The sequence below is a fragment of the Panthera uncia genome, chromosome B1 (assembly GCF_023721935.1).
Source record: "Panthera uncia isolate 11264 chromosome B1, Puncia_PCG_1.0, whole genome shotgun sequence".
In the NCBI taxonomy this organism is placed as follows: domain Eukaryota; kingdom Metazoa; phylum Chordata; class Mammalia; order Carnivora; family Felidae; genus Panthera; species Panthera uncia.
Window position 1 is genome coordinate 34061069 of NC_064811.1, and position 15799 is coordinate 34076867.

Here is a 15799-nt window from a genome sequence, read left to right on the forward strand (position 1 = left end):
GCAACCTTTCTGTGCGTTCATTTATTCAGGCCCAGGGGTCCATTCTTATTTACTTGTTTTCATTCTTGAACAGTGTTCTGTTTGGAGAATTGAAGACCTCTCTCTGTTTAGCTGTAACTGAAGGAAAGTATGGGTCAGAAAGTGAATTTTCCAGCAAGGCAAGGTTTGTTTCAGGCAAATTTCTAAGTCTATCAGTAGTGGTTAAAACTGCCAATTTTGAACTCATTTCCTTTGAAATAGTGATGTGAGTACAAAAATAACAAACCTTCAAGATGCAGTATCCAAACACAAGTTAATTAAACTATCTTTGGGGATTTCCCTTGATTATATACACAGTTGACCCGAACAACGTGTTTGCAGCTGTACCGGTCCATGTATATGTGGATTTTTTCTGATAAATACAGTATAGTGCTGTACATATTTTCCCTTCCATGTGATTTTCTTAGTAACATTTTCTTTTCTCTAGCTTACTTTATTTTAAGAATACAGTATAGGAATACCTGGGTGGCTCAGTCAGTTAAGTGTCTGACTTCGGCTCAAGTCATGATCTCACAGTTTGTGGGCTTGAGTCCCTCATTGGGCTCTGTACTGACAGCTCAGAGCCTGGAGCCTACTTGGGATTCTGTGTCTCCCTCTCTCTCTCTGCCCCTCCCCATTTACTCTGTCTTTCAAAAAAAGAAAATAAACTTTAAAAACAAGAATACGGCATATAATACATATAACATGCAAAATATGTATTAATTGACTGTTTATGTTATTGCTAAGGCTTCTGGTTATCAATAGGCTATTAGTAGTTAAGCTTTTAAAGAATCAAAAGTTACATGTGAATTTTTGATTGTGTGAAGGGATCAGCACCCTTAACCCCACCTTTGTTCAAGAGCCAACTGTGGTCTCTACATATTGCAGAACACAGAAAGGTATAAAGAAAATAGGAACTATGTACTGCTTCCAGCCACTCATAAATGGATACTAAGATTCTTTTTTATTTTTTCTAATTTTTTTAGTTTATTTCTTAGAGGGGAGGGGGAGAGGGAGAGAGAGAGAGAACTAGCAGGGAGGGTCAGAGAGAGAGAGAGGGAGAGAGAGAATCCCAAGCAGACTCCACACGACCAGCGGAGAACCCAGTGCGGGGCTCGAACTCACGAACTGCGAGATCATGACCTGAGCTGAAACCAAGAGTCGGATGCTTAACCGACTGAGCCACCCAGGCACCCCCTAAGATTCTTTTTCAAATGTGTCTCCTTCTCCTCTTTTTCTCAGTGCATATAAAATATTTTTTAAGTGGGTTATTTAAATTGTGTCACAGCTAGCTTTTTCTCTTAATTTATCCTGAATATTTTGCTAGTTAATCGCCTGATTTGGGTGACTAGCATGTCTTTAAAATAAGCTGGAGAGTATAAGTTCCATAAATAATGCACAGAATATTTGCTTACCTAACATGGATTACATATCTGCTCTATGCCAGATACTGTGCTGTGAGCATCCCTGACCCCTCAGAACCGGGGCTGATGGAAAGCCCCAAGATGGGGTGGTGGCTGGGGGCTTTCTGGTCCCAAGCTGCCCTTGGGAGTAGAGACTTAGCTAAATTGCCTCCTCTCCTGAGAGATTCCGGAGAGTTTTCATCTTTTGCAGGACAAATGGATGAGAAGTAGAATGGAAAGAATGAGGTAGAATGGATGAAAAAGAAAGGGAATGGAAAAGGCAGTTTGAACGATTTCAGCAATAAACTTGGGGACTCTCAGGTTCTTAGACTGCTTTTTTTACATTTTTTAAAATGTTTATTTATTTTTGAGCGTGTGAGTGGGGGAGGAGCAGAGAGAGAGGGGGGAAAAGAAGATCCGAAGTGGGCTCTGACAGCAGAGAGCCTGATGCAGGGCTCAAACTCAGAACCGTGAGATCATGACCTGAGCTGAAGTCGGACGCTTAACCTACTGGGCCACCGAGACACCCCTCTTAGGTTGCTTCTTAATGATCAAAACCTTTAAATACCTGGGGACAATGTAGAGGTAGAGAATGGAGCACTGGGGTTATCAGCACCGGGTAGGGTTCCCACCTTCCCCGGCTTACTAGCAGTGTGACCCTGAGTAAGCCACAGCCTCCTGGGCCTCAGTTTCCACACCTGTATAAAGAGAATCATATCGACACATACCTTTATAAGCTTGCTCTGAGAATCAAATGAAATAATCCACATCAGATGCCCCAACAGTGCTGATACATGGTAAATGCCGCAAGTATTGTGACTACAAGATGTAACCTTTAAAGCATCATTTTAAGGGAAGAAAAATAGGGTCATCTGGGAACTCAGTATTTGAGTGTTTAGCCATATAGAAATGCTTTCAGAAGTGTGAGCATTCTTGGAAATGGAAGTTCTCCATTGGTCATGCATAAGTAAAATCTTCCTGGAATGTGATGTGCTAGTAAAATAATCCTTAGTGAAGGAGTGCTTGAGGATTTTGTCTCCTTTGCATTATAAATTATGTGCAAAGGACTTCATGAATTATTTCCTTGATTCCAAGTGGCACGCTTTCCACATTGGAACGTTTCTACATCGGTATATATCTTACAATCAGTATATCATACTTAACAGACAGTATATTTTTTTTCTCAGTAGTACCTAAAATAATACAACTTAAAATTGCTGGCATCTGAGGTTTAATAAACCATGCCTGTTTCGTTGTTCGTTTTTGGAGCAGGGAGGCTTTGGCCTGGTTTTTGTAGTTAATTTTTTTTTTTTAGTAATTGGAAACACTAGTGTTCTCAAAAGCATTATTCGTCAGTATTTAAATCTCCAAATTTGATTCCCAATCTCAGATAGCCTTCTATAATCTAATCAATTTGGGGGCGACCTAAAAATCAGTGTTTCTGATGGCATTTTATATATTGACATCATAAAACAAAAGTACTATCACGTATTAATATTTCTATGTGTATGGCGGGGGAAGCATGTTAAATTATAAAACCTAACTTACTCTTTTGTAATGCTAGGCTGGTTCGTCTTCAAATGCTGCTATCATGTCAGTCATTCATATAACAATGTAAACACACACAACATATACATATACGTACATAATAAAAGAGACTTTGGTTTTCTTGACTATTTTCATTCATTAGGTCTCTTTAAAGGGATTCAACTCAGGCTTGGTAATATAGTAAAAAGTTACAAAATCTATCGAATAATAAAAATATGATGCTTATTTCCTGCCTAGGGTTTTAAAAGTGTATTTTAATTTAATATTATGTTCTTTCAGAATTGACATGGTTATCCATCATTAGAAAATGCCCATCTAATTCTGAGGATTTCAAAATCACCCCATTCTCCAAAAGAAAAAACACATTTTGCCAGTAGACACTATTGTAAAATCTCTTAGAAAGCTTGAAAGGCTTGTTGCCTGAAGTTGCTTTGTGTTTTTCCAATTTTTTTTTATCGTGGTAAAATACACATAGCATAAAATTTACTATCTTAACCATTTTCATATGTATACTTCGGTGGTATTAAGTACATCCGTAGTGTTGTGTAACCATCACTGCCATCCATCTTCAGAACTCTTTTTTTCCTCTTGCAAAACCAAAACTCTGTAGCCATTAAACAATGACTTCCCATGATACCCCTGCCATCAGACCCTGGCAACAACCATTCTCCTTTGTTTTCCCCTCCCCTCTTACCCCATACCCCAGCCTCTGGTAACTACCACTCTACTCTCTGTTACTACAAGTTTGGCTTTTTTAATTTTTATTTTTTAGATTCCACATATAACTGAGATCGTGCATTATTTATCTACGTCTGGCTGATTTCACTTAGTGTAATGTTCTCCAGGCCCATCCATGTTGCAAATGGCAAGATTTCCTTCCTTCTTGTGGCTCAGTAATATTCCACTGTGTGTGTATGTCCGTATGTGTGTATATAGGTAGCTAGAGATAGATATTTATTTGCATATATATACAAATTATATGTATACATATGATCAACTTGTATATAATATTAACATATCACATTTTATTTGTGTACTTCATTATACATATAATGTAATATTTACATATCACATTTTCTTTATCCATCTATCCATTGGCATTTAAGCTGTTTCCATATCTTGGCTATTATGAATAAAGCTGCAATGAACATGTGAGTACAGATAACTCTTTGAGATACCGATTTCATTTTCCTTGGCTATATAACCAGAAGTGAAATTGCTACATCATATGATGGTTCTATTTTTAATTTGGGGGGGAGTCTCCACACTATTTTCCACAATGGCTGTACCAACTTACATTCCCACCAACAGTGCACAATAATTCCCTTTTTTTCATATCCTCGACAACACTTGCTATGTTTTGACTTTTTTTTTTAATTTTTTTTTTAGCGTTTATTTATTTTTGAGACAGAGAGAGACAGAGCATGAACGGGGGAGGGGCAGAGAGAGAGGGAGACACAGAATCGGAAGCAGGCACCAGGCTCTGAGCCATCAGCCCAGAGCCCGACGTGGGGCTCGAACTCCCGGATCGTGAGATCGTGACCTGAGCCGAAGTCGGACGCTCAACCGACTGAGCCACCTAGGCGCCCCTGTTTTGACTTTTTAATTATAGCCATCCCTAACCGGTGTGAGGTGATATCTCATTGCGGTTTTTATTTGCCTGATGATTAGTAATGTTGAGCATCTTTTCGTGTACCTGTCGGCCATTTGTATACCTTCTCTGGATTGTCTGTTTGGGTCTTTTAACTATTTTTAATGGGATTATTTGCTTTTCTCTCCCCGCCCTCCCAACTATGGAGTTGTAAGAATCCCTTATATATTTTGGACATTAATTCCTTATTGGATAAATGATTTGCAATTTTTTTTACCCAAGCTATAGATTACCCTTTCATTTTGTTAATTATCTCCTTTGCGGTAGAGAAATCTTTTAGTTTGTTGTAGTCCCATTTGTTTATTTTTGCTTTTGTTGCCTGTGCTTTTTGTGTCAAATCCAAAAAAATAATTTTCAAGATCAATGCCAAGGAGCTTTCTCCCTACTTTCTTCTAGGAGTTTTACAGTTTCAAATCTTACATTTAAGTCTTTCATCCAATTAGACATTGTTTTTTGTGTATGGTGTAAGATAAGAATCAAATTTCACTCTTTTGCATGTAGAGACCCAGTTTTCCCAACCCCATTTATTGAAAAAACTATTCTTTACCCAGTTTGTGTTCTTAGTGCTGTGCCTTTGTCAAAAATTAGTTGACTGTAAAAGTGTGGGTTGGTTTCTGGGCTCTCTGCTCTATTCCATTGATCTGTGTGCCTGTTTTTATGCCAGTACCATGGTTTTGATTACTGTAGCTTGCTAATATAGTTTGAAATCAAAGTATGATGCCTCCAGCTTTGCTCTTCTTGCTCAAGATGGCTTTAGCTATTTGGGATCTTCTGACATTCCATATGAATTTTAGGGTTTTTTTTTTTTTTTTTGTGAATAATGCCACTGGAATTTTGATAGGGATTCCGTTGAATCTGTAGATCGCTTTGAGTAATGTGGGCATTTTAACAATATTAATTCTTCCAGTCCACAAACACAAGCTATCTTTCCACTTATTTCTGTCTTCTTCAATTCTTTCATCAGGGTTTTATAGTTTTCAGTGTACAGATCTCTCACCTTGGTTAAATTTATTTCTAAGTATCTTCTCCTTTTTGATGCTATTGTAAATGAGATTGTTTTCTTCTTTTTTGGATAGTTGTATATTAATTTTGTATCCTGCAACTTAACTGAATTCTTTTTTTAGTTCTAATAGTAGTAGTAGTAGTGTGTGTGTGTGTGTGTGTGTGTGTGGAGTCTTTAGCTTTTTCTATATATAAGATCATGTCCTCTCCAAACGGAAATAATTTTACTTCTTTCTTTCCTATTTGGATGCCTTTTATTTCTTTTTCTTGCCTATTGGCTCTGGTTAGGACTTCCAGGACTGTGTTGAATAGAAGTGGGGAGAGTGGAAATCCTGTCTTGTTGCTGATCCTAGAGGAAAAGCTTTGAGCTTTTCACCATTAAGTACGATGTTAGTTGTGGGCTTGTCAAGTATGGACTTTATTGTATTTGGGCACATTCTTCTGTAACTAATTTGTTGAGAGCTTTTATCATGAAAAGATGTTGAATTTTGTCAAATGCTTTTTCTGCATCTATTGAGACGATCACATGATTTTTATCCTTCATTTTATTAATGTGGTATATCACATTTTTGATTTGCATATATTGAACAATTCTTGCATTCTTTCATAAAATTTCCTTGCTCTTAAAGAATTCAATAACAGTTTCCACCACTATATTAACTTTCATCTCATCAAAATATGGGTCATTTTGGTTAGTTGAAAAATGGGTCATTTTGGTTAGTTGAAAAGCAAATTTTGATTTATGAATAAAATATATATACTTAGACCAATAAATTCATAGCTTTCTGAGAACCTATGGGAATGTTTTATAAAGCATTTAATAATGACTTTTCTGAAGCCAGTTTTAATATTTATCTTAAAACCTATTAAAATTTATTATTTTATACATATTTTTAAAATTCTTTAGCCCTTTATAATAAGATACTATTACCAAAAAACACAATAGTCATTAATTTATTCAATTTGGTTGTTGAGGTATATTCTAGCCAGTATTTAATTATCCTTTCATTCATTTTTGTCAAGCAAGTACTATAATATCAGTGGGAGAATTTTGGAATCACTCTGGAATCAACTGACTCCCAAGTAAAGATAACATAAAATTATAGTGATATTGTTTTCTGATTACAGAAGCAATACATAGTTATTGGAGAACATTTTAGAAAACAGAAAATATATTTATAAAGAAAAGTCATCCAGATTTAAGCACATTAAAAATAATCACTGTTAGCATTTTAGTATATTTCCTTACTGTCTTTTTATGTATACTTTCATATATGTATTAGCAGGTATATTTGTGTATACATATAGCATATATAAAATCTTACATATGTAGATTATAAGCATCATACTGAATATATGTTTTACATGTTTTGACTTAACATTAGATGACAAGTATTTCACATATCATTAACAATTGTTCAATACCCTTTTTTACGACCGCATAATACTTCCTTCTAAGGACATACTGTAATCCATTCACCCATTCCCCAGTTGTTGGACATTTAGGTTGTTGCAAATTTTTTTGACATCATAACTTTTATGAAGCATAAAAAAGATAAAATGAAGTGCTTCTGAAGGAGAGGAACACAGGCATAAAAGTGATTTACTAAAGTACTACTGAAAGAGGTGAACATCATGGTGATGTGCCAAGTGAATTAGACAGAAAGATCCAAATCAGAGACCCTTTGGTGGAAGGACAAAAGAGTCAAGGATAAACCCAGGCCCTAGCTTATAGAAACAGTAAGGAAGAGATGGATATGAAAAGTATTGTGTTAGAACCTTAGCAGGACTTGGCAATTGATGGGCAGTTGTGAGATATGAATCAGAAAACACTTAAGAACTTTTTGTGTGGGGGCACCTGGGTGACTCAGTTGGTTAAGTGTCCAACTTCGGCTCAGGTCATGATCCACGGTCCATGGGTTCAAGCCCCGTGTTGGGCTCTGTGCTGACAGCTCAGAGCCAGGAGCCTGCTTTGGGTTCTGTGTCTCCCTCTCTCTCTGCCCCTCCCCTGCTCACACCCTGTCTCTCTCTGTCTTTCAAAATTGAATAAATGTTTAAAAAAAAGTTTTTAAGAGTTTTTTCATGTGATGCCATAAACAGAAATAGTCAGATTTAGAGGCAGAGCTTATTTTAAGGTAACTTCTAACATGTCTAGTGTGAGCCATTTACCATGACATCAATGTGCTAGACTGAAGCTTTGATGAACTCTCAGGGCTGGAGGTGAAAGAACAATTCATATATGGATAGAGAACGTAACGGTGAGTGCGTGAGAATAATTGATACATTTGAGAGTGATTCAGCACAGGTGATGGAAAATAGTTGAAATTTTTAGAAATGACCCATATTTTGATGAGATGGAAAGGAGTAAGAACCAGTCAGAGAAGAGGAGAGAGCATGAGAGAAATTGGTAATAGAGAGTTCTTGAAACCCCAGGAAGAAAAAGAACACCAGGAGTAAAATCCACAGTGCTAAGAGTCATAGGCATCTGTGCTGAAGACAAGCTATGGGAAGGTTAATTGTAACCTTGAAATTTTTTTTCCCACTGGTGATATGACCCTAAGCCAACTTTAAAGGCATGTGGGAGCAAGTAGGTAGTGACTGTGATTTTGAAAACTCAGTGGTGATGGGAAAGGGAAAGTGGGATGTGCATCTGAGACAGTAAGAAAGGGTGGGGGTGCGGTGGGCACGTGTGACCTCATAATGCCCCTCTCCTCCTTCACAGTGTATCTCCTTCCAGCCAATCCAGCCTTTCACCGTAAAGCTGTCTAGGAAATTGAAAAGAATGAGTTCATACAGGCCGTTTACCTCGTTAGCCTAAAAATTCCTCTTCAAAAAGAAAGAAAGAAATCTTTTGTCTTTTAGAACTACCAAAGGGATAATTTAGTCAAAGGGGGAAAAAAATCTTTTTTTTTTTTTTTTTTTTTTTTCAGGAAACCACTGAAGAAACTGAACCCAACAGTCAAGAAGATGAGAATGATGGCAAAGAAACACAGAAAGGGAATATAGAACTTGCCTCACCAGGTTTGTTTCCTAACAGACTAGTTTTAAAGGAAATCGTGATAACTGTTAAGATACGATGCAAATAGAGTCAAGAATTTCTCCCACTGATCTGAGAGATGTAGGTAGAGTCAAGGCTCTACAATTGGGTGTGACTGTGCTGCCACCTAGAGACTTCCTGGGGAAATCCTGACCATAGGATTTATCTGGCTACAGAAACAGGAGCCCATGCATCTTTGCTACTGTGGTATTTCTTGGTTTTTTTGAAAGTGTATCTCCATCATCATAAAGATTATGTTTCCAAAAACAATTATGCTAATAACTAGGGGTCATATTTTAATACACATAATATCAATAGATAAGATATAAACCAAAAATACGTTATCAAAATAGACACTAAAATGATAAAGCTGGCAGACAGTTTAATAAAGTAATTTTTTGGTTTTTGCAAACATAGAAACTGCCCACCCTCTTCTAATACCAAATTATTTTTAAATGGCATTTTATTTTATTTTATTTTATTTTATTTTTGAGACAGAGAGGGTGCATGCACAAGCTGAGAAGGAGCTGAGGGAGGGGAGGAGGGAGAGAGAAAGAGAGAGGGAATGGGAAAGAGAGAGAGAAAGAGAAAGAAAGAATCTTAAACAGGCTCCACGCTCAGCACAGAGCCCAATGCAGGGCTCAATCTCATGACCATGAAAAATCAAAAGTCAGACACTTGACTGACTGAGCCACCCAGGCACACCTAAAGTGGCATTTTAAAATAAATTAAATAGGGGTGCCTGGGTGGCTCAGTTGGTTAAGCCTCCGACTTCGGCTCAGGTCATGATCTTGTGGTCCATGAGTTCGAGCCCCATGTCGGGCTCTGTGCTGACAGCTCAGAGCCTGGAGTCTGCTTCGGATTCTGTGTCTCCCTCTCTCTGCCACTGCCCTGCTCATGCTCTGTCTCTGTTTCTCTCTCAAAAACAAATAAACATTAAATTTTTTTCTTAATAAATTAAATACCATTATTACAAATTTTAGCATATGCTTTTTCCAAATAGATTGCACCTCCACATTTTGATATGCCCCCCACTCTAGAGTATACCTAATTCTTCCATATATATCCGAGAACACCTTATTTTCACTGCATTATATATACCACACACTCATTAACACATTTCAATTATGAAAATGTAACGGTTAAAAGGGGCATTGAAATTCAAAAGAAAGAGTCAAGCTGCCACTCAGTCATTTGGAAAGAAAGTGTCTATAAGTATTCTCTCATCCAACACACCTACCATAATATTTTGTGTCAACATTTTGTCTCATGTCATGCTCTTCATATGGAAACTGACTCTTACTAAGATCTCAAATTTTTCATGGTGGGCTTCTTTATGTGTCTTATGTTGCTTGATTTCTTTTTAATGTCTTGAAAGAGACTGGCCAATTCTGGCATCTCAGCCTCTTTATAACTCTCGTCACACTGTAATCCAACTTCTTACGGCCCAGGGCAGGATACGTATTGGATGTATTTCATGGCAGTGCAGGGGAAATGGTCCTTCATGGGATGTCCTTCTTTTTTATGTTTCTGAATGTAACTCCATTTCAGAGCCACAGCATTTTACAACAACTGTGACTCGGTCCAGCCCGACTGTGCCCTTTGTGGAGTTTTCCTCCAGCCCCCGACTGAAGAATGACGTGCCAGAAGAAAATGACCAGAAGAAGCTGGAAAATGAAATGAGTGGAAAGGTGGAGTTGGTGCTGTCACAAAAGGTGAGGTACACAGTGTCCAAATTAGTGTGGCTTCATGTTGTAGCTGGCTTATGAAGGGAACTTGTATCAGTGGCGCTTGTTCATAATGAGGATTTATTTTCTCTCCGAATCTATTCCTATCTTTAATCTGTATTTTCTTCTAAATGCAAATATACTACATGTTCTTTCTTTAAAAAAAAAATGAAATGCGTATAGAAAGATACACACATTAAGTCACTTGGGCTGCTATAGCAGACTACCACAGGCTGGGTGGCTTGTAAATAACAGACATTTACTTCTCACAGTTCTGGAGGCTAGAACTCCAAGATCAAGGTGTCTGGTGAGGACCCACTTCCTAGTTCACGGATGACTTTCTTGCAGTGCCCTCATTTGTTGGGTAGCACGAGGGAGCTCTTTTGAGTCTCTTTTTATACGAATCACCTCTTAATACCACTATCTCAAGGGTTAGGATTTCAGCATATGAATTTTGGGAGGCCACAAGCATTCATTCTGTAGCTATGCATTTTTTAAAACTTATATGTATATTTATAGTAATGTACCTGTAAATACATGACAAATCTGTCAAATAATATATGTAAACATATAAAAAATAATATATAAATTAAAAAATAGAAATAAAGCAAGAGAGGGCGCCTGGGTGGCTCAGTCGGTTAAGCGGCCGACTTCAGCTCAGGTCATGATCTCACAGTTCGTGGGTTCGAGCCCCGCATCGGGCTCTGTGCTGACAGCTCAGAGCCTGGAGCCTGTTTCAGATTCTGTGTCTCCCTCTTTCTCTGACCCTCCCCCATTCATGCTCTGTCTCTCTCTGTATCAAAAATAAATAAACGTTAAAAAAAAAATTAAAAAAAAAAAAAAGAAATAAAGCAAGAGAGATAGCCACTGAAACCTACCTCTACTGGTAGCAATTGATACATATTGGTTTGTATATATTCAGTCAACATCTTTTAAATTTTATTTCAAATAATTTTTAATTATGCAGTTATATATTTAAAAGAAAAATGTAATGGGCCTAAGCTTGCTTATCTGCAGCTTACTAAATATTCTCTCACATTTACCTGTTTTATAGCAATGATACTTCTGATGCCTCTGGACTTGCACAACGAGGAAACTAGAAAATTATTTTTCTGATATAATGAGTTTTAATGTCTTGTTTTTATTAAATTTCTTCCTTGTTTAGAGTCTCATCTCATTCATACTAATTTGGTTTGTTTTCAGGCACAGTCTCAAAAGTCTTCGTCTTTATTCCAGTTGCTCTCAACCTCGGCTACCCTTTAGAATTCAAAAAATACCAAGCGTGCTCCATATCAAATAAATCAGAATTGCTGAGGGAAGGTCCCAGGCATCTGTATTTTTAAAAGCTCCCCTGGTGATTCCAAGAGGGCCACCAACACAGACAGCCTTGGGCTTGCACACTGGCGTACTGTACGTGGTGACATTCCAGCTTTAAGAATTAACCCTAAATTGGGATTGGACATTTTTACCACTTCTAGTTCCAATTCATTCGTCATTTACTCAGTCTGTATTGACTGTGCACCTACTCTAAGCCAGGCACTGTACTAAACACTGGGTTTCAACAGCAAACAAGATACAGCCCCGGGCCTTGTGGAGAGGACAGTGCTGTGTCCTAGGTAGAACGTCAAAAATGCCTATTGTCTTGATGCCTTTGGGGGATTTCAGACTCCAGTTATTCCTCATTTTTATACATGGAGGATTAAAGAATGGTCTAGAGGTCTGAAAGTAGGAACTAAACCATAGGAAAACGTTGGGGGCAGACAGGATTTCCCACCTTTGCAGATTTGCTTTATCCACATGACGCTTGTAGCCATTATTTCATTTTTATTCTTCCAAATTAACTTTTTTCCCACTTAAGTCTAAACCGGAAGGAAAACTGTCTCATCACTAAAAAATATTTTTTTTATGAAACAAAGGAAACACAATAACTAAAAAGTATTAATCTGCATATCTCATCTGCCTAACCTCATCTGTGTGGTCCATCTTTAGACCACCAGGGTCATGTCTACCCTACTATGGAAAACACTGTTTTCAGGGGTTCTTAACTCTGTGTGTGTGTGTGTGTGTGTGTGTGTGTGTGTGTGTGTGTGTGTTTACCAGACCCTTTGGCATCTGGTAAACAGTATTCTCAAGATAATATTCTTAAAAGTATAAAATACACAAGATTACCATGTTTTCCTATGTACCAAGTGCTATCAAGGAGATAAACCCCTTAAATTCTGTTCTGTGGACTCCAGATTAAGAATCTCTACTAGTTGGTTAGCAGATGCAATAATGGTTTTGGATCCCAACGCTTTTCGTACACCATAAGAATCCCTCCCCTCTATTTTCCATACTGTGGAGTTAACACTTAGGGGAAAGGAGAAAGGTCATCACTATAGTTGCAGCAGCTTTTGTTTTCTGACTTCTCTTGAGAGTGTTACCTTTATAAAACAAAGTGTTCATGCACATGGGCTGACCTTTTTACATAGTGGTGATTTGGGGCATTTCTGCTAGTAACATTCATTTACAACTGAGCATGACTGAAACACTTTTTTTGTCAGTCTCAACTATGGAGGAAATGGTATAAGGTTAAGATTTGGGGCTTGTCAACTTTGGTAAGTGTAAGCCTTAGCCTTTGCTGTATATTTAACATTGAAGTTCATTGGGACATCTGGTTGACCTCTGCAATGCAGAATGAAGTGATTAACTGTTTTCTTCAAGATTCCATTAGGGCCAAATATATTATTCATAAAGAAAAATAAAATCCTACTAAGAAGAAATTATAGGCATGAAATCATCCTGAGAACCAAATCAGAGGTCAGCTTATGATGAAACAAATGCTCTACAGCCTGACTTGCCCTGTTTGCTATCAAGTTAGTCTACTGGGAACACAGCCACTAGCCAGAGTGAACCCAAGCAAGTCCTGTAAGCAGCCGAAGGGACGCGAACTGATATAGCCATGCCCATCCTTCTGATCTTTGCTCGGAGTCTACTGACTCTTGTTTTAGACATCAGTTTAGTAATCTGGTCTTTCAGTTGATTGGAAGCAATAAGTCAGAAGGAAGGTGCTTCTTCCGCCCAAAGCCATTCAGATTGGGGAAAAACAAAATAAAATTAGATAACAATAAGAAGAAAACAATCTATTTCTACAAAGCAAACAGAAGAATTCATAAAGCTTAAAATTTTGAAACTATTTGCCATAAGGACAAGTGGTCTAATCTGCCTCAACAATCCCCTAATGGCACCATTGCTAGGACACTAGTGGATGGTAGTTATTTAAAACGACACTTCTTTGTCAACAAGCAAAATATATTGCCTTTAATGTGCTCTGCATAAGTTTGTGGGAGGGTGGTGTACTGTCTTGAGAATAATGTCCACTAGAAGGTGATATTATTTTAATACTCAGCACTTACATAGTAAGATTTATTTTATCTTATGTGGAGCATCTCACTTTCTGATGTTACAAAATCAGTATTATGGAGTACCAAGAAGAGGATATGTGGTTGATCAGAAAATAGTACAGAATGGTGTATATTCCCAAAGATAGAATATTATCTTCTGGGTTTGGAGAAAAGTGATCATCATACTTCTATGCTCTAGTTTGATTTCTCTGAAAAAAATTGGCCTCTCTATATTTTTTTAATATTTATTTATTTATTTATTGAGTGAGTGAGTGAGTGAGTGAGAGAGAGGGACACATGGAATCCAAAGCAGGCTCCAGGCTCTGAGCTATCAGCACAGAGCCCAATGTGGGTCTTGACCTCACAGACCATGAGATCATGAACTGAGGGGAAGTTGGACGCTTAACCTACTGAGCCACCCAGGCACCCCAGGCCTCTATATTAATGTAGAAAACACAAAAGAGTTTTGGGGAAGGGGCAAAATTTTCCATTTAAAAGTTAAACATTTGGGTTTATTGACTTATGTAATAGCTATGGTTCTTAAATTGTATTTCACCTGTGCAATTTTTAATGGAAAATATTAGAATGTTTCTGTTTGTTGCCCGTGATCCAGGTGGGAAAGCCAAAATCGCCAGAGCCAGAAGCAACCCTGACGTATCCATTTCTGGACAAAATGCCTGAAACCAACCAATTACATTTGCCAAATCTCAATTCTCAAGGTAAAATAAAAGAAATATTTTATTAGCTCTGCCTGTTCTCCTGGGCCCATCTGCAGTAAAATATTCTTTATTTTAAAGGAAGACTACCTCCTTTATGTTAACATCCCTTTAGCCATGGTGTTTGCAAGAATCCATGGTGGCTAAATTAAATAACTTCAGAATGGAAATCTGGGATCGCACTGTCTATGTGGCCCCGCCAGAAACCCAGCTACTGACACTGTTTTGTCAACCCGGCGCTGTAGGCACAGTAGGACCTACACAAGTGTTTGATACCTTAAAAGAATTTTATTGGCTCCAAAATTTTTTTAAAATTACAAAATAAAAAAATCAATAACTTTAATAAAAAGTTTATCATCTTAATGGTTATGTCAACTTCATTAACTGTCAATTATCTCATCTTTACAAAATACTCATTCCTTTGACAATTTGACTCCTTTGGAAGAAAATCAGATTTTCTTACTCCATAATAATTCCCGGGTGTGCATGACGATTACTGAGAAGTCATTCACAATCATAGATTAAACGTGTTCTGCAAACTCCCCAGGTAACTCACAGGCCATGTACAGGTTGTGAATTCACCCCTTTACTCTTTAAGAGTTCCACTTGAATCTCTTTGTCCTTGTGAAAAACTCAGGTGCCCACAACCACCAGAAAGGAGTCTTAGGGGTGTGAACAGGATAGGGGAGTGTCCTGAGTGTTCCCTGCCTGTTCTGCAAAACAGATAGACTACTGGGCATTACTGGTGTGAGTTCTCTCTCCAGATGTGAAAACAGCTAGAGTTTAGGAGGCAAGAGCTGTGAGGTATCTTGTTTATCTTTTTTTAATGTCCTCTTCCCAGTACACTTTATAGATTTATCAGCTCAGGCAAAGAGAAGATGGTACAGGGTCATTGTGGCTGGGGATTTATTTTTACTTTTTTCTTTTCAAGGATGGGCAGCTATTTGGGGCCAAAACTGGCAGAATCTCGGTTGGCTTCCTTTAGCCCTGGTTGATGGCTGGGTGATAAGGTGGGCTCTATTTGTATAACAGGAAGTACTTTGGAGGGAATTAATTAGTACATACACTGATGATCTCTGGTTCCTTAATGTGGAAAAAAGTTCAATACTGCCTTCCAAGCATTTGTTTTAAATTTGTCGGCCCTACTGTCCTGAGGGGAATTGACAAAAATAAAGTCTTCTAACTGGGCCAGAAATTGACCATATTTAGACAGGTTTTAATCCTGCCCTATTTCTACCACTTTTTAATTGTGTGGAGAAGTAATAGAGAGAGGAAGTATATATTTTAAGCCATCTTAATTAGTTTTCTTGTCTC

General features: G+C 37.7%; 1 protein-coding gene across 14 annotated transcripts in view; it reads left to right on the forward strand.

Moving 5' to 3' along the window:
- The window catches only part of LIMCH1 (LIM and calponin homology domains 1), a 327784-nt gene that overhangs the window by 281074 nt on the left and 30911 nt on the right, over nucleotides 1–15799 (forward strand). For all 14 annotated transcript variants that reach the window (XM_049631913.1, XM_049631920.1, XM_049631908.1 and 11 more), the window contains 3 exons: nucleotides 8553–8643; nucleotides 10211–10374; nucleotides 14383–14488. In XM_049631913.1, coding sequence (XP_049487870.1) covers nucleotides 8553–8643; nucleotides 10211–10374; nucleotides 14383–14488 — 361 coding nt within the window. The remainder of the gene's footprint in view (nucleotides 1–8552; nucleotides 8644–10210; nucleotides 10375–14382; nucleotides 14489–15799) is intronic.